Source organism: Tinamus guttatus, unplaced genomic scaffold (genome assembly GCF_059628265.1).
Source record: "Tinamus guttatus ecotype Peru unplaced genomic scaffold, ASM5962826v1 Tinamus_guttatus_pri_ptg000295l, whole genome shotgun sequence".
In the NCBI taxonomy this organism is placed as follows: Eukaryota; Metazoa; Chordata; class Aves; order Tinamiformes; family Tinamidae; genus Tinamus; species Tinamus guttatus.
Window position 1 is genome coordinate 397412 of NW_028288829.1, and position 24513 is coordinate 421924.

Genomic DNA, 24513 nt, shown 5'->3' on the forward strand with positions numbered 1-24513 from the left:
TGTTTTTGCAACAACCCAGATCATTAAAAGGAGACTTAGACAAATTCACAAGTGAATTCTTTCCTTAGCAATATTTCTTAATCAGTGTTATGTTATGGCATAACGTCATTTTGCTTCCACCCTATGCTCTTCCAGGAATTCTGTATGCATTCTTTACTTTTTGATGAAACTTTTTGCAGAACACAGAATCCCAGACCTAAATCTAAAGGCATTATTTGCCACTGCCTCCCTGCAGCAGCTTGAAAACATCCTAATGTTTATGTTTTATGTTTTAAAAGCCTTACCCTTTTCCCAGTATGATATAAGCTTTGGCTATACACTTTCTCAATTATATACATATATATTATTTATATACATCTAACTGATATATGACATATATACATATAGAGAGATTTTAATTATACTCTTCTGAAATATACTGAGAAAATAGTGGTTTTCAAGTCTTTTGAAAATCCTACAAACGTGATTTACTGTTTTTTAAATAGGTTATAAAGTGTTTGAATTACACAATTAAAGTTACTCTTCCTAAAGGTCTCTCTACAATTAAAGATTGCCTTCTCAGACACCCCGATATGATTCCCTCCTGCAGCATTGCCACTGAATTGTCAGGAAAAAAAAAAAAAAAAAAAAAAAGTCACAGTTCTTTTAGAAAAAGTGGAAAACGTTTAGTAGGAAACAAAGTCTCTCTGATATTAGAACTATCGGTAAAAGGACAGAATCTTTTCGTTCCTCATAATTCCTTGCCTTTACAACCAAGGAAAGAGCATAAAAGTGGAAATCAATATAGAGCTTCCAAGGAGAACCCCTTGACAAGCGCAGTGGTTACAGTGCCTGGGTCCGATAGCTGCGTATCGCTAGATGGCAGCAAATACCGGTTTTCTGGAGCGTTGTCTTTCCTCCAGGTAGTGGGATTCTCCTAAAAGGGAAAAAGATCAGAGTCCTGCACTAAGCCAGCAGCTAGGGCAAGTACCTGTATCAAACAACTCCTGCTCCCTTTGGAGACAACAGCAAAACTGATCTTTAAAAGTCACATTTTGGGCTGTAAGTCCTCTTTTCTCCTTCAGCCTAAGTGTCATGCTGCTTTGTGGTCACAACTTTCTCTGAGCTTCAGGGCTTTCTGGTTGTTCTTGTCTGCACACCATAACTTCTGAAACTCTGTAATTTATTATTTTAATTTCTCTTCCTTTACTTCCTTTTAAGGCATGGATCTTTTACAAGGAAGCAAAACAAAACACACAAATTTAAATTTAATTCAGAAGTTCCTGAAGGTTGTTAATTGTGAGGTGGCCACTGCCTTTGGCAACTGGGAGCCATGACCTTGCTACTCATATGCTACAAAAGAAAGGATAAAGTTTTCTTATCACACAGAAATGAGATTTTCTTAAGAAATTTTTTCTTAAGAAAATACAGAAAGGAAAAATGAACACTTAGGAGAGCCAAGAAAATGAATGCAACCAAATTTGTTTCACACTTCCCTTGCCAAAGAATACCTTTGCAACACAGCTGAGAAGTAAAAGATGATATTATGAAAGTTTTTGAATTCAGGTTTTATTACATTTACTGAGAGTGTGTCCACATTGTACATTATGCTACAAATTTTGTAGGGCTGAAGGAAAAGACGGAGAGTGAAATGAGAGCTGCCTTAGGGAGAAGTGAGAAGACAACAGTGTTGAGTTGCTCACAGTGATGATTCAGATGACCTGGGAGGAGAACATAATGTTGCAAGCAGTCGCTCTCAAAACAAAAATGAAGCAAGCACTGCATACCTGCCTGTGGACAACTGTGAGAAGTTTTGTCTCCTGTGGAGTTAACTGGGCTTCAAACTAAATTTTCAGATGGGCCTGAAGAAACAAGCGTGGCGAGGATGTCCTGTGCGCAGGGAGAGCGACCACTTCAGGTTGCCCTCATCCCGAGCAGGGCTCAAAGGCCAGTACAGGATGGAACAGCACCCAGGAGGTCAGGACAGGAAACCCTCTTCCCACAGCAATCTCATATCCTCAGAGCCTCTGTCACACGCACTGTTGTGGTGTGGTAAAAGCAAAAGACCTACTGCCCAAGCGACCAAAAGAAGTCTCTTCAATATAGACATAAGAAAACATTGATCCCCGTCCAAGGTAAGAGTAAGAGCAAGCCCTTGCCTGTGTTCCCAATGCTGCTCGGGCGAACAGAGCGCAGCAGGACATGGCCCCAGGGCAAGCTGACCACCAGCAAGCACCAGCATAGGGACGGCCCTCTCGCTGGGAAGGCGCTCTCTGTGCTAGCAGATCTCTGCAGGCACACGGGAGGAAACTGAACGATTTACAGGGAAAAGGGAAAAGCTACACATGCCGACAACAGCTACGGAATAACAGCAAGATGTGCCATGAAAAGCCGTAGACTCCTAGCCGTAGACTCCTAGCTGCAGGGGTGCATGTGGATAAAGGCAGAGATGGGGCAGAAGAGGTAGCATCGCTATCAACAGCTAGCACCTTTGTCTTGAAGCGCAAGCAGGAATTAGGTCTTCTGCTCACAAGGAGCTTGCACAGCTACAGTAGTTCCCATCAAACCGAATATGACGATGACAGGAAATACAGCTGTGTGGAAAAGCAGTTCATGGGTAGTTAATAACTTCTACTGCTTCTGCTTTGCACACGCTGACACTTACAATCAGATAAAAGGTGTAATTCACTCTTCAGTCTGTGAGCTGGTTTCATTACAGTCCACGGGCAATCTGTAATGGGATTTTTGGAATATGTGGTTGAGAAAAGTTAAAAAACCTACACCTTGGACTAGATAACCTCTAGAGGTCCCTTCCAAACTTAAGCATTCTATGATGCTATGATTTAAATATGACAGCAAATGAATAATGCATCATGGCTTGTCTCCTTATGACACACACTTCAAGTTAAAGTTAAATCTCTGAAGATCACTGACAAATGGAAAATGAATAATCCATTGGGCACTCCAGAGATTAATGTTTCTGAAGGCATAGATCTTTAATTACGTAAGGCACATCATACGAAGTATCTCATTGCTTTGTCTATGAAAATTTATCACCAGAAATAAACACAAGTGTTTCACTAACACTGTCTGTTTGTAACTTGGTCTTCAAAACAATGACAATCACTTGATAAATTTTCTTAACAGACTACGTGTGACTTATGCAACTGCAAATACTTAATTTGTGGGAACACATACTGGCTTTCCAAATTAACTGATATGTAACTGAAGTGAGGTAAACTGACAAGCTCGTCGCATCAACAAATAACACCCATTTAACTCTGGTGACACCATTGCTCTACTGTAAGCAATAAGGTAAGGAGATTGTTCTTCTTACCTTGCTTTGGTTTGTAGGAAAAGCACCCACAAACTTCTATCCACAGGGAGAAGAAAACTTCTATCTTTTTGAACATATGTAACTTACTATCTCATACACTAATCAGATGAGCGCCCAGCCCTGGCAGTGAGATTAACAGTATCTTCTTCCTCACCTCTAGAAACAAATTCCAGTTGTTTCTTTAAACTAATTTCTCCTAGTATGAGCAGAAAGAATTTAACACCAGTAATCATAAAATGGTCTCCTTTAGTTTGATGCAATGAATCCAACACTTACGACAGATGATATACCAAGATCTTGAAAACAAACTCCCATTTATTCAGACATACCAGCAGTCATTGCTGAAGCACTGTAGCATAAGACTCCACTCTTCAGATTATCAGATACCTCTCCTAAAATTATCTTTTTTTTTTCCATCTAAGCTTCATGCATGTGCTCCCATTTAGAGTTTCCTGGGATGGATGTTCACAAATCATAAAGCAAGTGAAAAGAGATTTTAAGAGAGTTTAATAGAGAGCATTAAATACATTATGCTATGATTGTATTACTGGCAATAATCACCCGTAGTTGATTTGCAGTCGTAAAAAAGAGTGAGCAGGAGAAAGTACTAGATTTTAAATTGTCTTTAACCCGTATTTCTTCTGTAATACTTTGTGGCCTCTTTCCACATACAGTATAAACAAAAGTCTTTTATTTATGTTTTTTTCTGGAGAGCTAAATCCAAAATGGCAGGATTCACTGTGATTCCAGACTGTAAAAGCTGATCTATAAACAGAAGGTGAGCTGGAACTTTTAAGAAGACTTAAGAGTTTAACCGTTGTATAACCTGCACAAGCTACTGTACTGCACGTCATTCAGTCCTTTTCATCATTACAGTCATAGTCATAGAATGCTTAAGGTTGGAAGGGGCCTGTAGGGATCATCTAGTGCAAACCCCTCCACACACAGGGTCACCTAGAGCACGTGGCACTAACAAGAAAACTTGCAGTGTTAAGACCTTCCATCTTCCTTGTAGTATAATGTCAACTATTTCCCTGCTTCCCTGTAACAGTGGCTATGAATACTTCTTTGAGGATGTCTTTATCCAAGTTTCTGCCTGTAAAGAGAAAAAAATAGGCTTGTTATATTTTATTGTGTTACAAAAATGCAGGCAAGTAGAAACCTGCAAGTATTCTGATTGCAGAAATGGTCTGTTATACCACAGAGTGAAAACACAGCTTTATGAATACTATCCTGTAGATAACAGGTAACTTCACATTTTTCAGTAGTAACAAATTTCTAGCTATATGAGTAAGGGAAACAAGGAAAAACTTTTTTTGGGTTGTTTTTGTCATTAAGAACACTTGCAGTCAACCCAAAGCAGAGAGTAACAACCAGGAAATAAAAACTGTCAGCCTTATTATTATAAGCTTTTCAGAAACAAATGAGGTTTTATGTGTTTTAATAGCTATAAGCACCTTTATTACAGTTACTTTTCTTACAGTGTATATTTCTATCAGCTGTAACGTAAGATCTCAGGAAGTCCTGACATAAACTTTGGACAGAAGTAAATATATATTCATATATTCACTGCTTTTAGTCTGGCTATTTTAGGCTGGTCGTTTTCCACCGGACATATCAGGATTTCCTGACAACAAAACCATCTACTTAAAGTGAAATTATGAAATATGTGATTTCCTCTTACCTATTAGAACCAATCTATTTGTTCTCTTTTCATCGTCTTTCCAGACTACTGAAGTCTCTTCCACATCATAGAGTTCATGGACACCTTGAACTATCACCTGATGAGATTTGCCTTGAATAGATACCAGTCCCTTATCAGAAAAATAATTGTTAGCATATATAAACAAACCTTTAAAAATGAAATATGTAATGAGGAAAAAAAAAAAACATGGAACAGGCAAGCAAGAAAAAAATGATGGTGACTATAAATCAGTTAATCAAAAGAGAAATGGAGTATGACCACTATGGCTCCTTACATACATTCTTCACATTCTTACTCTATTTTAAAGACCGGTTACTGTTCTGTCCCTGATTCTGTCTTCAGTTCCTCACTGGGATGACACATAGTACAGCATGTCTGAGCAGATTAAAGTGCCATTTACTACTCCTGTGACACTCCCAACTAAAACATGACGTATGCATCTGAGAGAATGGTTGCCTATGAAAAATGATGTCAACCAAGCAAAAATGACTGATTTCAGATTATCCTGATTTAAGTTCTCATGCTTACAGTTTTTACTATTCCTGGACAAAACCTCTATAAGTATCAGAGCCAGAACAAATATTTGTGACTAGCAACAGAATAAAAGGATTATTGTCAAACTGCACCCATTGACCCACATGCAGTTGTGTTAAAATAGTTTTCATCACTTCATGTAAAACTTTATAAATTATTCTAGTGGAATGCATTCTGTAAAACATTTCTTATACTCCCCTAAAGAAAAAAATACAAAGTTAAAAATCTTCCATGCAAAGAAGGTCTGTATTTGATGTATCACTAGAATTCAAGCAATTATCTCCATCAATAGGATGGTGGTGGAGATGTCAGGTAAGATACAAAAGGAGCCAACTCTGGAATCCATTCAATAATAACCTGCGATTCACTTGCCTAGGGGTGTTTGTTTAATGTGACTGAGCACAGAGTCCATTACAGACCTCAAATCTGTTAAAGAATTACTTTAATTCTAGTGCTCAATACAAAAAAAATGTATTTGTGCATGGCAGTACTGTTTTAACTACTGATCATGCATCAGTGGCAGTTAACTTCTATCTTGAAAGAAAGGGGAAGAAATTCCTTTATTTTTGTTGCTAAAGACTGAGACAACCTTTCTTCCAATGAAGTACAAATGATTATTTTGCTATTCATGAAGCACAGTATTCTTGAAGAACAAACCACAGCATATTTGTTTGTGTTTCTTACACCATATAAAATTCTCACCCAGTTCACAATTCTCAACCATTTCCTTAGCTGACTGGTATACAGAAAATGGACATACCATAAAAAAATTATCACTAATATCAAATGCACACAATGGAAAAATGTCTCAGGTGTTCTGAGAAGCCAAATCCATTTACTTAAGGATCTGATTATGAATCTTTATGGATTATGGATTAAAAAATATGGTCTGATAGTTTTTAAGAAGTTTTAAGTGTAGACTACAGCAAGTATTATGATGTAGTCTTTTTATCTTACACTGAATTTTTTTTTTTGCACAGTGTTCAAAAATTGTAATTCCAGGCAGCATCTAATGGTTACATTCCTATATGAGGAGCCATTTACTTGACATGAGTGTCAAGAAGTGCCTTCAGAAGAACGAAGGCAAAAAAGAGACTGATTTAGAAAATTCTTACTCCCTCCAGTGATGAGAAGAACTATTGTCACAATTTAGTCCATAATGGGCAAAATACATGGCTAACAAGTTTTCTTTGAAAAGCAGCTTTTTTTTTCATGTCTTTAGTGCTATATAGTTTTCTATCTTGCTTAACTGTAATCACTTCCTAATCACTGATTCTACCTGTCATGTTTGGCAGAATTTAACAACTGTACTCCCTTCCTCTCAGTTCACAATACAACCAGTATTTGTGCTTTTACTGGCTATTTCAATTTCTTCCCCCAAACACCAGACAAGACTGTTTCCTAGAAGGAGTACTGACTGATGGCTGTTCTCCCTTTTGCGCCCTGGGCTACAGGAACCAGCAGTGCCTCTCACAAGCTGGTGACTAGAGGGTACACAGCAGTTTTTAGGTGTGAAGAGGGAAAGCACAAAATGAAATAGGTCATTTTTGAACTAACTTTCAGTCTTATGACATCCATGGTGCATCCAGTCTTGTCTTTCAGATTCTTCTCCCACAGAAGATTCTATGAAGAGGAGAAAAAGATTTTCACAAGCAATAGCATGGGATAATTTTCTATAAAATGCAAAATTATTATTGAATTGACGATAACACTTACCTGAATAAAGAGATTTAAATTTTCTTCTACTATGTTTCCTAGAACTTCAAATGTTACTGTAATTATACCCTGGAAACAGAAAGATCCACTTGTTATTACTGAATAAATAACTCACAGTTATTTTAAAAGTTACTCTTCATAATTTGGTCCCAGAAAAAGCAACTATATACTACATGATCCTTAATCAGATTAGAAAAAAATACCTCATTTCTGTACTGCTTTGATTTGATAAGGTATACTGGATATTTTGGTTCTCTTTCAATGTCCACAATACTTTGAATGTTCTAATGCTGTGAGCTTACACAGTGCAGTTCTGTGCTGCAGTCGACTTTTGATCTCAAACAAAGTCTAAAATATTTTACGGGTAGTGAGACCTATGGTTCAAATATGTCTAAGAATACTACTTTCTCAGGCTTCTGGTATTTTTATCATCATTTCAGCTCTTCAGCACAATTGGATAAAAAATACTCAACACTTTTCATCAGTAATTTCTGATTACTAAAAAACTTTTTGTAAGTAGACTATCTAGCAATAGATTCCAAAACAAAAAAGTCCAAAGAGCCATTTTATTCCAAAGTAGCCACTAGCCTGCAATTCAGAACCAATCATTATTAGCACAGAAAATCCTGCAAAGGGAGTGGAAGTGTGGTGAGGTACAGAAAATGTTGTAGAAGGGAAGAGAATAGCCACATAAGTTAGGAAGTACAAAATACGTGTTTTTTGTTGCTGTTGTTTATTTTTTTTAAATGAAACCCGTCTCGGTGCAACCTTGTGCCTTATGCTGGACGTGTCCCTGCTTGAGCAGGGGATCTCTAGAGATCCCTTCCAACCTCAACCATTCTGGCATTTTGTTTGACTGTGGCCTGTGGAACACTCACAGAGCATTAAGTTTGTGTTCGTATTTTTACGAATGTATTTTAGGTAGAGGACGGAGTTTTTATACTACATAAGGCCAGACTGTTCTGAAATAAGTGTTTAACAAGACAAAATGGTGAAATCTGAAGTGATGTGAAAGAAGGTTTCATATTTGTTACAAGCAGTTTCTGACAGCTCTGAAATGAATGGATATAAAACAGGAAAGCAAAGCATCCCACCAGAAAAGCCAGAATGGCAAACGTATTTAAGAAAGACACCACCAACCTAGTTTAGGGTAGAATCTAGTCTACTATTATGAGTTACATTTTCTATTAATCTTTGTAAAAATAACAGTAACCACCCAAATAATGGAAATCTATACATGTTTAACTTTTTAGTGAGGCTTTGTTACAGCTGTAGAGAATGCAGAGTGATGAATAACATCACTCTAGTACCTCTGTACAGAGAAACCATTTGGATGCAAATGCAACAAAATAATTTGTTAATTTAACAAAATAAAGATAGGCTGTAATTTTAGAACTCAGTCCTGCAAATATTAAACACATCATTTTACTTGTCTATTTCAATTACACTGTCCACGTGAATGAATTAAAGATGTGACTGCCTGCAACATTTGACCTCTATAAGCTGTATTTGAAGTAAGACTTGTATCCAATTTAAAATCCCCCTACAGAAGAAGAATACTCATATATATGTATATACATATATATGTATATATACACACATATATACTCATAAATATATACACTCTCATATATACATATATCACTGTGACCTTTTAAAGATCTTATCTATATTATTCCTTAGCTGAAGTCTTCTATAAAAGATGAAAAAAGAAAAAAAAGTAAAATGATTAGCAATTATCTTGACCAATTTTATTAAAAAAAATGAAGCAGTGCCTTCTGTAATTACCTTATCTAGATGTGCATGTGTTGTCTTTACATGATGAAGCTTTTCCTGCAAACTGAAAAATAAATTTTACATTTGAATAGGATGGACCAATTATGTCTTTATTGCAAAAATGCATAAAATATACTCTACCATATTACAGAGTAACTTACAGGAGCAAAGCAGCATATATACTCACAATATGCTTCAACCACTAAATCACTTTTCATATAAAAATAGGTATTTTAATTACATTGTTTTGAACTAGTTAATGATTTGTGTTAGAGTGTGAATGTCAGTTTAAAATATCCTAGTCAAACTGATGGAATTTCACTATGAAGACCCTCATTATTTATAAACATTTAATTTTATTGTTACACTACAAAAACACAACTATTTGTTCACATTACAACTATATTCATCTAGATGTGTAGGATATAGCGATTCCTTAATGGTTTGGTCACCATATTCCCATCACTTCAAATGACTTTCTAAAGACTTTAGAAACTCACGGACAGAAGAACCATCAAAATGTCTTCAATGAGAAACTAAACCAATTGCTAACCAAGTATATAAAAAACAGATCTTGAGATTCACTTGCCAGTAAGCTGCATACAGAAAGAAGGAAGCAAGTCTAAGAAACCAGATCACAAGGGGAAGCAGAAGAGCTACTAAGCGGCTGCAGCCAGACACCTCATCATGATCTGGTGTTTGCTCGGCTACTTAAACTGACCACGCAGCTACACTGTGTGACACACTTGGGCTGCTCTGCAAGACACCGAACCGTTAAGGGAATTTAGTGTTTTGGTCCTGATGAGGTAAAGGAATTCAGAGAGGTTTTTTGTTGTTGTTAATCTTCAGGTTTATTAAAGAAGTGTTACCTAAACAGGTAAGATCACTTTATGGCCTTATCGTGAGCGACCATCTCTAGTCACTACTTCAACTTCTCTGCTGTACCCTATGGAAATCCACAGAAGCGCAGATGTAAGTGCATTTGCAAGACAGAAGACTAGATAAAGGAAGGAAATGAAGGTATTTTTCAACTGGTCTCTAAGGATCTTCTCAGATTTCTAAAGAACACTTCCTAGTAAACTCCACAGAATATGTTCTAATGACACAGCTACTCAAACCAGTGAATTGTCACTGACCAGCATGGTGCTGCTATGGCCACTCTCTCATTGCCTTCTTTCTGTGGTACAGCTTCATAATGCATCAGCTTGGCTAGCTTGTCCATCAGAAAATCTCAGGCCATAACTGAGAAAAAAAACTGAAATCCTGGAATTTTTAACATAACTAGACAAGTGTCCCCTTCTGTTCGACTAATACTAATAAAGTCAAACTTAAAGCCCTGACTATGTATCTCTAGTATATAACTTTGTATTTAGAGAAAAAAAAAGCCAATCAACCCTGTGTATTCTTTTAATTTTTTAAAGCCAAAAAGCTTTAGGTTCCAGTCATTTCAAATGGAAATAATATCCAATTTCAAGCAAATACTTTAAAGTAGAATGAGACAAGTGACCAGAATTTGTAACAGAAATTTTACTGTAAATTTATCCATGATCTTTAAGTATCTACTTAGCGCAACCACTGGTGATAATCAGCTACTTCTGGTAAGAAATAAACTATTTGTTTATTATTTTATACTCAGTTAAACTATTCCCATACCTTACTCCAGACAAACTGTCAAAAGCATGCAGATCCAACACATTGGAGAGATCAACTCTAATAAAGCAGAGAAAAAAAAAAGTTTTATATTTTTACTACATTTACACACTGTGCATCTTTAAACAAGTAGGTAAAAATGTTTTTTTTAAGCTTAGGCAAAAAAACAAACTTTTTTCTTGCCTATCATTCTAATGCCATCAAGCACGAGTAGACAGACCATAGTAGAAAAAAATACCAACGCTACTACTAAAATAAATCAGATTTTATTGAAAGTTTAAATTGTTTGCCATATGAGGAAAACCAGTTTTGAATTATTCAGTAAAATCTAAGCATAAATAAAAGCTTTTAAAAAAACAAACACAGAATAAAATATAAGAATGCATTACTAAGAAAGATAATAAAGTATCAAACACTGGATGCCTGAAGGAGGACTGATCCTGTCTCTAATTAAGAACAGGAACCTCGAAATTCTTAGCATTTATTTTGCCCCCTCAGTATTTACTGACATATATCCCCTCAAAATAGCACGAAACTTGGTAACTTAAGCCCTGTATGCACAGAATTTCCAGAGAGTATGACTTTTTTAAATAAGAAATCTAAGTCAGGGCTTTAGTGAAAAACAGTAGGAACAATGCAATTCATTTTCCTTCTGCAACTTTCTTGCACAGCTTTCTAAGTCATTTTGTAAGAATATTTTTTTTAGTAGTCATTGAGGACAAATCATTAAGCTGACAAAGCAAACAGAATTGCTACATATGTGATTAACTGAATATGTGATTAATCATTATCTCTCATCCACGCTACCTTGCAAACCTTTCTACTCTGTATTTACAAGATCTTGTCAAGGTATGAGAGTAACTTTGAATTTCTACCTAAGATGCTCCCTTAAAAATATGCTATATTTCTAAAATATACTGAAGCCAATTAAACTATACCTATACTAGCATTTTTCAGAAGCTTGGTGACAGCTCTCAATTCCATCGCTGGTGTTATAAAAATGCAATTTGTATCATTAGAAGGCATATTTATTAATAAAGCCAGAACAAAATGCAGGTTTTGAAAAACTAATACCCAAGAATAAAGACCTAAGCTTTTGAAAAACTCGCTTTTCCTATAAGCGAGAAATAGTTATGATTACATAGCAATATCAAATAAAAGACCCAATGATAAACTCTGTAAACTGAGCTACACAAAAACTCAAAATAGTGAATTTTAGGTTATATATTTAAGTAGACAATCTACTCCCCAGAATATAACTTACAATAATCAAGAAAAATGCATCACAAAAGTTTTTATCTTTTTAAAAATTATCTTTATCCTAAGTATACAATAGTAAAATAACTCTTGAGTTAAATATTTTTAATCCAATAGTTTTCTTTTAAGTGAGTGAATCTGACAGCATATTTAAATCAGTCATAAAAGAATCAAGAAATGGTACCTAATAATACTAGCCAATACAATACCTTGATCTTTGTGTTTCTATAATTTTGACAAGTCCATTTATTGACCTGAAATTCAACAGAAAAATGAAAAGTTAGATATACCACAATTTTTGTCTTGATTAAACAACTTAAGCAATGAAAAGTAGCTTCAGAAATATTACAACAATAATTTCAAGTCTCTTCTTAACCTGTTAAACAACTGAATAGATACTCCCAACAAGCTTTAATTTTGTGACTTTTTTATACATTTTAAGTAAAAGATAGGGAACGTCACAAGCTCTGACAGCAAAATATTAGCACTGAGAATAGGGCTTGCCTAAGCAAGATTTCTTCACAATATTTACTGCTTGGTCTAAGTCTTTTTACTTTAATTATTTGCAATTCAAACTTCTAATGAGGTTTACTAGTAATAAATTTCCGAATTGCAATGTTTCATTTTAATTATTTCAGTACTGCAATAAAAATATGAGAAATGCTTCTGATCACTATTTCGTTTCAGGACATTGGTTGATTTACACCCAAGCCATAATTATTTGGTACCTTTTCCATATTACTTTGTATTTGCTAATGAACTTTCAGTTATTGCCTTTTTTTTCTGATGGTACTTCAGCAAAATATGAACTGCAGCCCCAAAATGAAAACTTGAGGTCCACAGCTAATACCAAATCTTACCTATATCTGCAAAGAGTTAAGACTATGGAAGATCTTGAATGCCTTTAAAAAGGCAGTAGTCTCTTTTTTCCCTATTAAGCTAAATGATTTGTATTTTAGAAAGGAAGTAATTAAAGAAAAATAACTTTTCAGAAAATATAGCATTACAGTCATGCCAAGAGTTCCATACCTGACTGATGTTCTGATTTTATTCAGTTCTTCCCCTGAAACCAAATCTGTTTTATTGATGATTATAAGATCAGCTAATGCAACTTGCCTATGCATTAAGAGGAAAAAAAAGACAACTTGAACAAATATTTCCCTGTAATGCAAAATACAGTATATCTCACAGCACAAAAAAACCCATCAGTACAGCAGAAAGACAAACATTAATCAAAATGGAATGTGAAGGAAAATAGCTACAACTGCACTTCTTTTTCTTTGCTTTTCCTACTGTGACACAAATAGTATATGTTCTGAGCTACAAAAGTCTATTACTGTTTTATTAGAGGTCATCTACTTCAAAGTAGAACCCGCAAAGGCCTTATTTCCTTCACATATATTCTTTGTAAAGTGACTTCTATTGTTATGCATAATCATTTTAGCTCTGCATCTAGCAAAAAAAAAATTATTTTTACAACATGTACATTTTGTGCATCTGATAGATTCTTGTATATAATTCACTGTTTTCCAATACAGATGGTTTCTTCTCCAGCTATATAAAATCCCATCCCTCTTTAAAAACATATTATGAGTTGAATCTTGGCAAAAAGACCAAACAGAGCCTGACGTCATTCATGCATTTTCTGCCCCATGCCACTTTTTTTTTTTTAATTTGAAAAGCAAAGACAGGTTTTCTAAAAGAAACTCTAACTCATTCTAGAGATGGCATTTCTAATGGCCTCCATTCAGTGAAATAGTTAACAGGTAATGATACCTATAAACAGTTTTTATACCTAGATGCTTCATTGATGAGGCCTTCGGGCTTCTCCTCTGTTAAATGCTGGACAAAAATTAAAACAATTTGATTAAGCATATTCTAATGACATTAAATAAATTTAATTTGCAGTCAAAGGAAGGCAAAACAGTTGAGATATACATTTCAAGAATAAATTAAGAAAAATGGCATCTAGAATTCTTCTAAAAAATGGTGGTGAAAAAATAAGCTTATTCTTTCAGCATTACAAAAAGTTTTATCATTCTTTTTATAAAAACCCTTTCCTTTTAATGAATTTTATCACTAGAATGCTAAAGAGATGGAGGACTAATTAAATATTCATTTCAAAATAGTTTTCATACTTACTACAAATTTTAAAATGTAAAAGAACATATATTAACTGTGGAACACAAGCTACAAAAAAAGCAAAGTACAGTATTTTGTTTAATGAGTGTAACGCTGACCATAACCTGGATTAAGTTTAAAGTATTAGTTTCACGTACATAAACACACACTCTTTTTTTTTTGAAAGGTATGCCAAACAGTATTTTTACAGTAACAATTCACAACCCTAGTTACAGGTTTGAATGAACAGTTACTCCTTGGTGAGCTTGCCTACCACCATTTTTTTGCTGTGTATCAAAGCAAAAACTGGGCAGAAAAGAGTGAGCATTAACAGAAGAGGCAGCATCAGATTTTTCTGCAGGAGTTCAGTATCTCGTCACCTGTAGCTTTCTGCTTTACTTCTCTGCCAAAGCTATATGGGAAATATATATTTGTTTAAAAAAAAAGAAAAAAATAGTAAACTTCTTAGGAATGTTCAGACATCTAACATTATATATCTTTAAAAAAAGCACAGAGTATTGCTTTATGTTGGCGTGCTTTCTTGGCTCTTCTGTTAATATTATTTTCTGACTGCACACAATCTAAGCAGACAATAACAACATGACTGGAAAGAAACCTCTCTCCTGACCTTCCCCTGTACCTATCTTTACTGATGCTATTGAAATAGTTGTTCTCAGATTTGTTGCACTGAAAACGACAATGTCAATGACCTGGATGTAAAGCTTCCAAAGCCATCAATTCAAGTTGCCTAACTGTTTGCCCTTGATTAAAAAATAGGTATTTCATACTGCTGAGTAACAACCGTATGAGAGCAACAGCGCATGGTATCACTCACACTCTGGTTCCACGTGATACAGCTACGGGGTATTACTAGTCACAGGCTTATTACTAGTCAGCCACAGGGTATTACTCGTTAGCTCTCCCTGTGATAGCTTGGGTATCTGAAGCATGACATCCTTAAATTGCTGCCTGCTATCCCAATGTCATTACTTGTACTGTCTTCACAACTCTTTGAATCACAAGCTTCTGCTGAGGTCCAGCGTTCCAACCAGAAGAACAAGTTTGCCAGCAGTTTACACAAAGTGAAAGCATCTGAATTCCCTATTCCTGTGAATGGACATCAGCTTTATGCAAGCTTACTGATTATTAAAGATTTATAATAAATTGTATGATTATATTTTTATAAATTTTATAAACGTATAATTTGTATTTATTTATAATTTTGTAAATGTATAATTTGCATAGCTCTTCCATTAACTCCTTTGCAAAAGTGCATACAAAACACGACGGTTAAAACTCCCCAAAACAGCTTGCAAGCAACTAAGAAATGTTGGTGCAGATAGAGCAAGAATTGACAAAGCACAGGACTACCCCCTTTTGGCAGTAATTATCTATTGGCACAGTTTGACTGAAAAGAGAAATATCTCAATGAAGTGACAGACGTAGAAGGAATCAAGCATCTAGCAACCCAACAATTCTTAGTAGAGACCCTGTTGCCCTGATGAAAACCTGGGAACTCTGTACTTCTTCATTCCATTCACAAAATAACATTATGGACAAACAAACAAACAAGGAAATAAAAATTAAAATAAAAAAACTTAAATTTAATTAAGATTCAGAATGAACACTATTGCAGGAGCTGCTCAAGTTTTGTCAGAGTTTTACAACACATAAAAAATCCAGAATGTTACCTGCAATCCATACTTTGCATCAACAACAGATACAATACCTGAAAGAGAACATGTAGAGAAGGGGTAGAAATGTGCTCAGAACAGCTTAGAATTTGTTAACAATTTACTTGCTTCTTGTGCAACTACTAAAATGAGAATACCAGCACATTTACAACTGTTTATGAAATTTTCAATGCTTCCAATGGATCTGAGTATTACTTATAACGGTAGTAGAAGAAAGGCTACCAAAACAAGAAATTCACATAGGATGCACGCCTCTTCTCCAAAGCAGCAGCAGTTGGAACAGCTAATTGTTGTCCAAAGAAGCCAGAGATACTTTTTTACATGTTAAGTAAATTAAATTAAGGGTGCTGATCTTTGTACCTGGTCTTTTTGACCACTATTCACCATGAATCTGAAATTCTCTCACATAAAATTAGGACTATTAGTACTATTTCCTACACAATTGTTTTCTTGGATAGAGATGGCTGTTTCACAGTCTGACCAAAGATTTAGTAAGATTTTTTTAAACAAAGCTAAAAAAGTAAATTCTCTTCTAAATCTAAAGCCCTTGAAGAAAAAGCTTCAACATTCAATACAGTCTTCAATTATATGGAATGGCACTTTATATTGCAATAAGCTCAGATTTTTAAGAGAACACACCAAATGAGCTTCTATTTGTTATAGGGAACAAGAACACGAAAGACAAAAGAAGAGGCAAAGGGGAACACTATACCGAAACACTATACCAAAAAAAAGAAATATGTAATAGTACTTTTAAGTATTTTTTTGCAACACTTATTAGTACTTTTTTCCCTAATACCACAACAACCAAGATATGTCTTCCATTCTGAAACAAGGATCATGAAATCAATAAAAGAATACATAATATTTGTTGAATATAGCAAACTAAAAATAAACAAACTGGGTCGTCAAATGGGTAAATAAACACCAAAATAAGCAACAAAATTTCTGAGGCCATATGTTAGGATTAAAACAGGAAGATAGTCTTTTTCAAACATTTTCTAAAGCCTCATCCTAAATGATCCAAATATACCACATTAAAGGCAGCAAGAGATTATGAACAAGTTGGAAAACAACACAAATATCTTACCATCAAGATATATGTCACTCCCTAGTTCAGAATCCACCCAGAACATGGAGGCCACAGCTCCTAGGGAAGTGCAGCACATTCAGTTGCATTTTCTATGAAATTATCAATAGTGAGATATTTATAGAAAAGCTATTTGCAGTGCTATATTTTAAGCTATTTCTCTTCTGAACTTCTGGATGAAAAAGAAAAGCATCATTAATATCAAACACTCAATCACACATTCAGTCTAACAATGGCTGCCAAAACAAAGCTTTAAAAAAAAACACACAAATTTTAGAAAATCTCCTAATACAAGTAAGTTGTGTACTATACCTTATCTCAGTGATTTCAAGTACCTGTCATTTCTATACCTCTCTCAGAGTTCCTTCAATTCTCAAAGAGATTTATGCTTCAGTTGCATAGTACTTTCTATGTAACTGAATATCCTCTGCTTTACTCTCCTCCATTGCTCATTCACCTCATACAAAAACTTTACAGAGGGTTGATCCTACAAATTGTTATTATACCAGCGAAAAAAAATCTGCAACAACTAATCATATGTAACCCCCTGAGCAAAATATTATGATAAGCTTATTGGTGCAGTTCCCTCTCATACATAACCCTTTTAAATATTCACAGAGGAGGGGAAAATGGAGACAACTGGACACTATTTTCATCACATTATTAACCTTATTTCCAACAAAAACTACAACTTTTTAAAAATATTAATGTTATTCCTTATGAAATTTAACTTTACAATAACTATTTTTCCAAAAAGTTATGGGTACAAAGGGGTATCGCATATTTTGTCCAGTCAGTGTGAACATACATTTCCTGACTTCTTAAATATTTATCAACGAAATAAGCACACCATATTGTTCAAAAAAAAATATGTATCATACTTTAAGATATAAGCAGAAATCCCCTTGCAAACTGAGACTTGGATAACTATCCTCTCTTCTTACAATTGTTTTCTATGATTATAAGATGAACTCATAACAATACAGAAATGAATCACAAGTTCTGGATGTTGACTGAATAAGAGAGAACTTCAGAAAAACCTTCAAAAAACAGAAAGCAGCATACGAGAGAGATGAGAGAGCTTGTTAATGCTCTTGCAAAGTAACCCTATTATCTTTGAAATCTTGCAAAGATTAGGAGAGCTCTCCAGAGACTGGGGAAACGCGTATATTGCACCAAGTTTCAGAAAACGTCAGCCTCAAAATCTGCACAACTAAAGACCAGTGAGCCTCCCTTTGAGAATAACAGAAAGTGAGTTCTCTCGGGATGCACATGAGAAACGGTATGAACAATCAGCATGGATTTAGTAAGGATAAAATCACACCTATCTCCCCGAAAAGATGACTGTGGGTAAGGGGAGAGCAGTAGATGTCATACATCTCATTCTAGGAAGGCTTTCAAAACCATCTTCCACAATATTCTTGTGCCCAAGTTGGGGTGTTACAGTCTGAATGGAAGACCAGAACAATTAGGCAAAAAAACTTTTTGGATAATCAGGATCTAATATTCATGGTTAATGGGTCATTCCTTAAACAAAGGCTGGTAAAAACTGGGTGATAGATAGGGATCTTTGGAATCTGTCCCACTCAACATCTTTATTAGACATCCAAAGAAGAGATGTCGGAAAACTCTCATCAGTTTTGCAGATGAGGAGAAAGGAAATTAGTCGATATTCCCGAGGGCAGGGCTGTTATTCAGAGGGACCCGGACAGGTGGGAGGAACCGCCTCACATGAACCTGATCAAATTCATCCAGTACAAATGCCACGTTGTGTCTCTTGGAAAGAAGAGTCCCTAGCAACAATACAGGCCACAGATGGACAGACTGAGCTCTGCTAGGACAGGCTGGTGGGCAAAGAGATGAGCCTGAGCCTACTGTGTGCCTGCCGGGCAGTGAGGTTCAACAGCACATCCAGCCACGTAAGCAGGAGCAGAGCACCAAGTAGAGGAGGTATCCTGCTTGACTGAGAACTCAGTGTATCCAGTTTGGGGTCTCCCTCTACAGGAAAATTGCCAATAAGCTGAAGCAAATTCAACAAACAGCCACCAAAAAGATCACAGGCTGGAGCACAAGGCCTGCGAAGACAGATGGGTGAAACTGGCTTTGCTCAGGTAGCTTCAAGAGCACCTAACAGCAGAATTAAGCACCCGGGAAGATTATCAAGAAGTTGGAGTGAGGCTTTCACACAGGGTGTGTAGTGGTGGGAGAATGGAGGCAATGGCTGTAAGTTGAAATAAGAGGTGCAGGTGATGTTTTTTTTCCCATTATGCAAAGACAGGTTGCCTTCACAGGTTGTGTCATGCTTGCAGGCTTTCATGATCCGACTGGATAAAGCCCTAAGCAACTTGGTCTGATCTCATAGATGACTGTCTCACAGCTTGGGCTTGAGGGTTGAACTAGAGAACTTCCATGGCCCCTTTCCACCTGAACCATTGCATGATTTTATTATTTTCACATGCTAGGTCTCTAACTGCTGCGTTTCTGTTCAAAGGCAGAAGTTTATGGAACGATGAAATGCATATTACCCTCCATACAGCCACTCAAATCTCTGCAGAATGTAAAATGGAACACACCGACACAGGCACTTTGGTTAATCCTGGGGAAAGTAATCTACAGATACTTAGATAACTGGAACCATAGTGTAGCAATGACTTGGAAACCCCTGAATGAGAGTATATAGGAAAAGATACATGAATATAAATACTTTGCTCTTATGCACAAACATGCTTACATTTCATTTAAGTAAGGCAGTTCCGATGCAGAAGTATGACAAATAATGCTTTGCACCTAACAGACATTCTGGAACTGAAAACTGACAACGGAAATGTAAAAAAACTGCTTCACGTGTAATAAGTTCTTTGTTCTTTTTTAGAAAAAATTGAGAATATGTTACTACTCTTTCTACTAAAAAGGCTTTGTAAAATGGTTCCTAGCAACTATAGGAAGTGTGCTACACAATCCTTTTATACATACACATATACATATAAAATTTATTTTTAAAGGAACTGATTTAACATGCATCATTGCCATAGTATGAAGCAGAGGAGAGCTACAAATAGACAGACATTTTTCTTCAAAATGTCTCATTCTTATTTGCTGACAGGACTATCTAGAAGAATCAAGCACATAGGAAAAACAGTAACTGAATTAATTCTAATGTCTGAAGTTGTATATCAGTCCTCCAGGCACCACTGTGCATCAACATTAAAATATGTCAGTGCTTATTCATGAAGATATAGCAAGGGCCCACAAGATCTAATGATTTTCTGGTATCAATTGATTCTTCCTCAAAAAGCTTAATAGTTTTTCAATTTCACTGAAATAGGATGTGTGTGTAACACAGGCCAAATCAATGTCTTTGCTTTTAAAGAAAATTACTTCACCATGACAGTTATTTAGCTTTGAGTTGGAAAGTGTCAGTCTCCTCAAATGGGAAACAACTGAATTACCAGTAAAGAATTTCCCTCACTTTCTTGATCAACAACAGATTTTTAACTGATATCAAAAAGACCAATTTAGATAGTTACTACTAATGTGAACTTGTACTTATATGCCTTTCTATAATAAATATGCCTATGAAAGAAAAAGTAGCAGAATCTACTACAAAAAAAAAAATACTAAGCTCCTCCAGTACACCAGAGCAATATAGTCATATTTTAGGCAGCATATTTAATGCTTTCACAAAATATAAGATCTGGAACAACCAATATAATACCATGTTAGGTGCTATGAATTCATTGTTTCAAGCAGCAAACAAACCAAAAGAATCTCTGCAAAGCTGTCAGTTTTGGAGTACGTTTCCCTTCGGTTCTACGTGTCCACTATCTTCTTTGAAAGACCTCTCAGCTAGGCTTACAAACTATTTTTTTGAAAGAAATATATTTTAACTAAATTTTTGTTATGGTTCAGGGTTGTCTTCATTCTACAAAAAAAGCTTGTCTGTTCACCAGTTTTCTTAATTAATGCAGTTTCAGTCTGTACAGCTGTATATAAAAAGTGCACACGCCCACCACTTCATTACACGTCATATAAAAGGAACTGACTGGAGACCAAATAAGTCTTTCATAAAAAGGGTATAATTATTATGGTTATGAAAAACATGCGTAATGCTGACTACCTGGATCTGCCAGTCCGGTTGTTTCTAACAATATGTAGTCAAATTTTCCTTTCTTTTGCATCAGATTCTCAATAGCCTTCACACCATTGTCCCTATAAGAAGAAAAGAAAAAACCTGAAATCACAGAAGAGAAGATAAAACAGTTATGAATGGCATCAAAGCAAATATCTGAATCAGGATTCATAGACCACATTAAAAGTCCAGTCATTAAGTTGCTACTCTAGTACTACAAAGCTCTAATTTCTCTGTTTTATTTTTGTCTGAAAATAGTGTTTGTCTAGTCTCCAGACACTTAATAAACCTGTAAAGCAGACCTGTATGATTAACTGACTTTTTGATTTGGCAGCTAAGATTGAAAGAAATGGGGGGGGAAGGGAAGAAACACAGGACACTAAGCCACATATGTGAATTCTTTCCCCCTCCCTCCTGCCCCCTGCCAGCAAAATAACATGTGTTATTTACTCAAATCTCAGTAGATGAACCTGAAGCAAAAGTTTACTACATTTTACAAAAGAAATCCATACGTAAAGCATAGCAGTAGTGGCAGAATTTGTTACATTCCAGTGTAGGCCAATGCAAAACGATCTTCCGTCTTGCCCTTACTATCTCAACAGTAAGGGCGCAGGCCCATTTCTGTCCAGTTCTCAGAGCAAACAAACCTTTCTTAAAAGGTAGCCACAAACAGTTCAATCTCCAAACGCAGAAAACAGCATGACACAGATACCCTGTTACATTTTAGCATGGTCTTTAATTTATAATTTGGAATACCATGTTTCACTGGTCCTTTCATCAGAGGCTCAGTCTCTGCCCCTTCTGGAGTATAAAATACTCCTGGCTAATACTTTGGCATTAACCAAAACACAGTAAGAAATACAGAAGAAATATTTAGTGCCACAATTAGGTCACTTTAGTCCTAGTTCCAATTTCCCTGAACAACTCTGCAAATAAAGGGGAATAATATTAGGAGAAATAGCAGCACTCTTTACCCCAAAATATCCTGTTGGTGTTTAGATTAATATTTGGACCATTTTTTCTGGCAGATGTTAAGTCCAAATCCAGTAAGGCAGCAAAAAGACATGAATTTCAATCTCTCAAATTCCAATTCTTACTTTATCTGACAAAAGAAGCCACATTCAAAATTGAATGAACACAGTTTTAAGTTGCAAGCACTGGATGCCCTTCTCTTGCCATTTCCCCCCAAACTCATTGCAACAACTTTACATAATATTCCTGCCTTACTTTACTGAACAGCACAGGCAGCCATTTCTGAGCTCCAGCCACTCTTCATAGAGTTCTCCACCTTGACTGATTGCCAGTGATTTCTCCACAGCACTTCCTGGAAATATGAAGAGTACTGTAATTTTGATCTACAAACGTGTGCGAGAATGCTTTAAAGAGAGACATCAAAGATTCAAGCAAGTATGCATTTTTGTTCTAGAATTACAGTGTATATTCTGAAACCACAATTCTCAAATGTTCTTCAAAAATTACTGTTTCTCATTTTATGGAACATTTAGAAAAGCTGTGTTTATTCCACAAAGAACAAAACCCAAAGGATGAAAAGTCAGCATAACTGACCCAACTTTGTCTCCATATCAAATTAAAGCTTTTTGTAGACATTTTATTTCAAATTCCATGACCAGAAAAGTACCACGCTTTTTGCAAAGTTCTAAGTCAAAACACAGTGCAAATTTTAAATGGCAATTACCATGGCAGTGATATGAAATCACAGTCCCGACAGCTAACAATCTTGCATAGGGAAGGAACTGGGATATGTAAGTAATCAAGGAAGGAAGACAGGGAAGGACAAAGCAGAGAAAAGCACAAGAAAAAAAAAGCTCCTCTACTATGATTTTTATTCTTGTCTGCTTGAAACTAAGTAGGTTACATGCAGGTACAGCACTTCAGCAGCTCATGGAGCAGATGCTCATTTACTTGACTCTGACAGAGTTTATGCACAAGACAGAACAGATTAACGTGTAATGTTTTTTGAACACCAGCTAGTAGACATTTTGTTTTTCTGAAGGGTACATGGTATGATCATTACAAGCCTAATGGATTTAAAACCACATAGTTCTGCAGGTTTACATACCTTCACCAAACTCGTTTAATATAACTGCTATTCTTTTACTATGTTGCTCTGTCAATATGTAATTTAGAAGAGTTGTTTTCCCAGCACCTAAAAAACAGACCATATTTCTATTAAAGCATAAATCAAAGAGAAGAAATAATTTTAAAATAAAAGATTTTACAGACACACATGCTCTGGAAAAATCTTCTCCCTTGGGAAAACACAAGTTTTAACTTTTACATATTTAAGTTCTCCTGCATTCTACTGCAACCTCATAAAAACCGGGAAATTTGCAGAGATATTTGGAAGGAAATTCACTGACCTGTTAGCACATTAAAGCTAACCTTTAAAAGAGCCAAACCTCCACTCCTCAAGTGACAGTGTATAGAAAGTTACCAATTTCCTTACCTGCCACATAGCCTATACGTGTGTGTATATATATACGTACACACATATATATGCATATACATAAACATATAAGTGTATTTATATATATATATATATATATAACTTTTCTCTTTAAAAGGTAATTCAGTGACCGAATTACAAAGCCGCGTCAGGCCAGAGGCCGCCACCAGCTCCTCGCTCACCCAGGTAGCCCGTGATGATGGTCACCGGGATCTTGGCGCCGCCGGGCCCTATGGGGATGAGCTCGGGACAGTCCTCGTCCTCCATGAGGGCGGGAAGCGACGCGGGGCCACAACCGCCGCCTCCGCGAAACCAACGGCCGCGGCGCCACGTCACCAACGGCGCATGCGCAGCGCGCCAGGCACCGCCCCCGCCCTCCGCTCCCGCCGTGGCGCATGCGCGCCGCAAGGGCCGTTGGGGGCGGTGCGGCCGTTGGGGGCGGCGCGGCCGTTGGGGGCGGCGCGGCCGTTGGGGGCGGTGCGGCCGTTGGGGGCGGGCGGGCGCCGCCTCATGGCGGTTGTGTGCGGCACTCGGTGGAGCCCGTCCATTCCCCTGAGCCTGCTGTCGGTTTAAAAACTAAAAGAAAAGCCGTGAAAAATAATAAAAAAAAGTTTAATAATAGGTACCATAGTGCTTTCCCTGTCTTTCTGTCTGAAGAGGGAAACCGAAGGGAAGGTGAGGCAGAAACCAGTGCTTGAGACCCAGGTGTTCTGGTTTTCTGCCCTCTTCCCGGAGGTCCTGGGACGCAGGCTCGAGACCAGGTTGATAACTGCAAATGTTTTGCTTAATGTCTCATATGTTACTTTAAACACCTTTACAGTTTACCCTTGAGTCCTCTTGCAGTTACCCACGTTTGTAGGTAAATTAACTGCTCAGTTGTTAAAACATTATGTTACTCTTGTCCCTCTTGCCAGCAGTCTTACTTGTATCTTGACAAGAACTGGATTACTGTCAGCCTTGGTGCCCATTTGGACTTCAATGTCCTAACAGTGCATTTAAGAACAGTCTGACTTTTTTATTAAAAACAAAAGCCTTTCACCTTACTCGTGGGAGATTTT

At 36.4% G+C, this 24513-nt stretch overlaps 1 protein-coding gene across 1 annotated transcript; it reads right to left on the reverse strand.

Moving 5' to 3' along the window:
* Positions 1-4283: 4283 nt before the first annotated feature.
* Positions 4284-23728, reverse strand: ZNG1A (Zn regulated GTPase metalloprotein activator 1A). Its single transcript, XM_010219559.2, has 15 exons — positions 23638-23728; positions 23069-23155; positions 22216-22312; positions 20977-21068; positions 16860-16919; positions 15767-15804; positions 13750-13796; positions 12984-13070; positions 12164-12208; positions 10701-10757; positions 9060-9111; positions 7272-7340; positions 7113-7178; positions 5001-5130; positions 4284-4412 (listed from the first exon to the last, which is right to left on the reverse strand). Exons 1-15 carry the CDS (start codon positions 23720-23722, stop codon positions 4339-4341), a joined length of 1086 nt encoding a protein of 361 aa, XP_010217861.1. The 5' UTR covers positions 23723-23728; the 3' UTR covers positions 4284-4338.
* Between the last annotated feature and the right edge of the window lie 785 nt (positions 23729-24513).

What these genes read in the sequence shown, in the direction of transcription:
- ZNG1A (XM_010219559.2), bottom strand. Translation starts at nt 23,722, where the DNA reads ATGGAGGACGAGGACTGTCCCGAGCTCATCCCCATAGGGCCCGGCGGC. An exon ending in ATAGAAACACAAAGATCAAG is followed by an intron (nt 10,758 to 12,163) that starts GTATTGTATTGG and finishes CTGCTTTATTAG; the next exon opens with AGTTGATCTCTCCAATGTGT. An exon ending in GACAGTTTGTCTGGAGTAAG is followed by an intron (nt 9,112 to 10,700) that starts GTATGGGAATAG and finishes TTTATTTTTCAG; the next exon opens with TTTGCAGGAAAAGCTTCATC.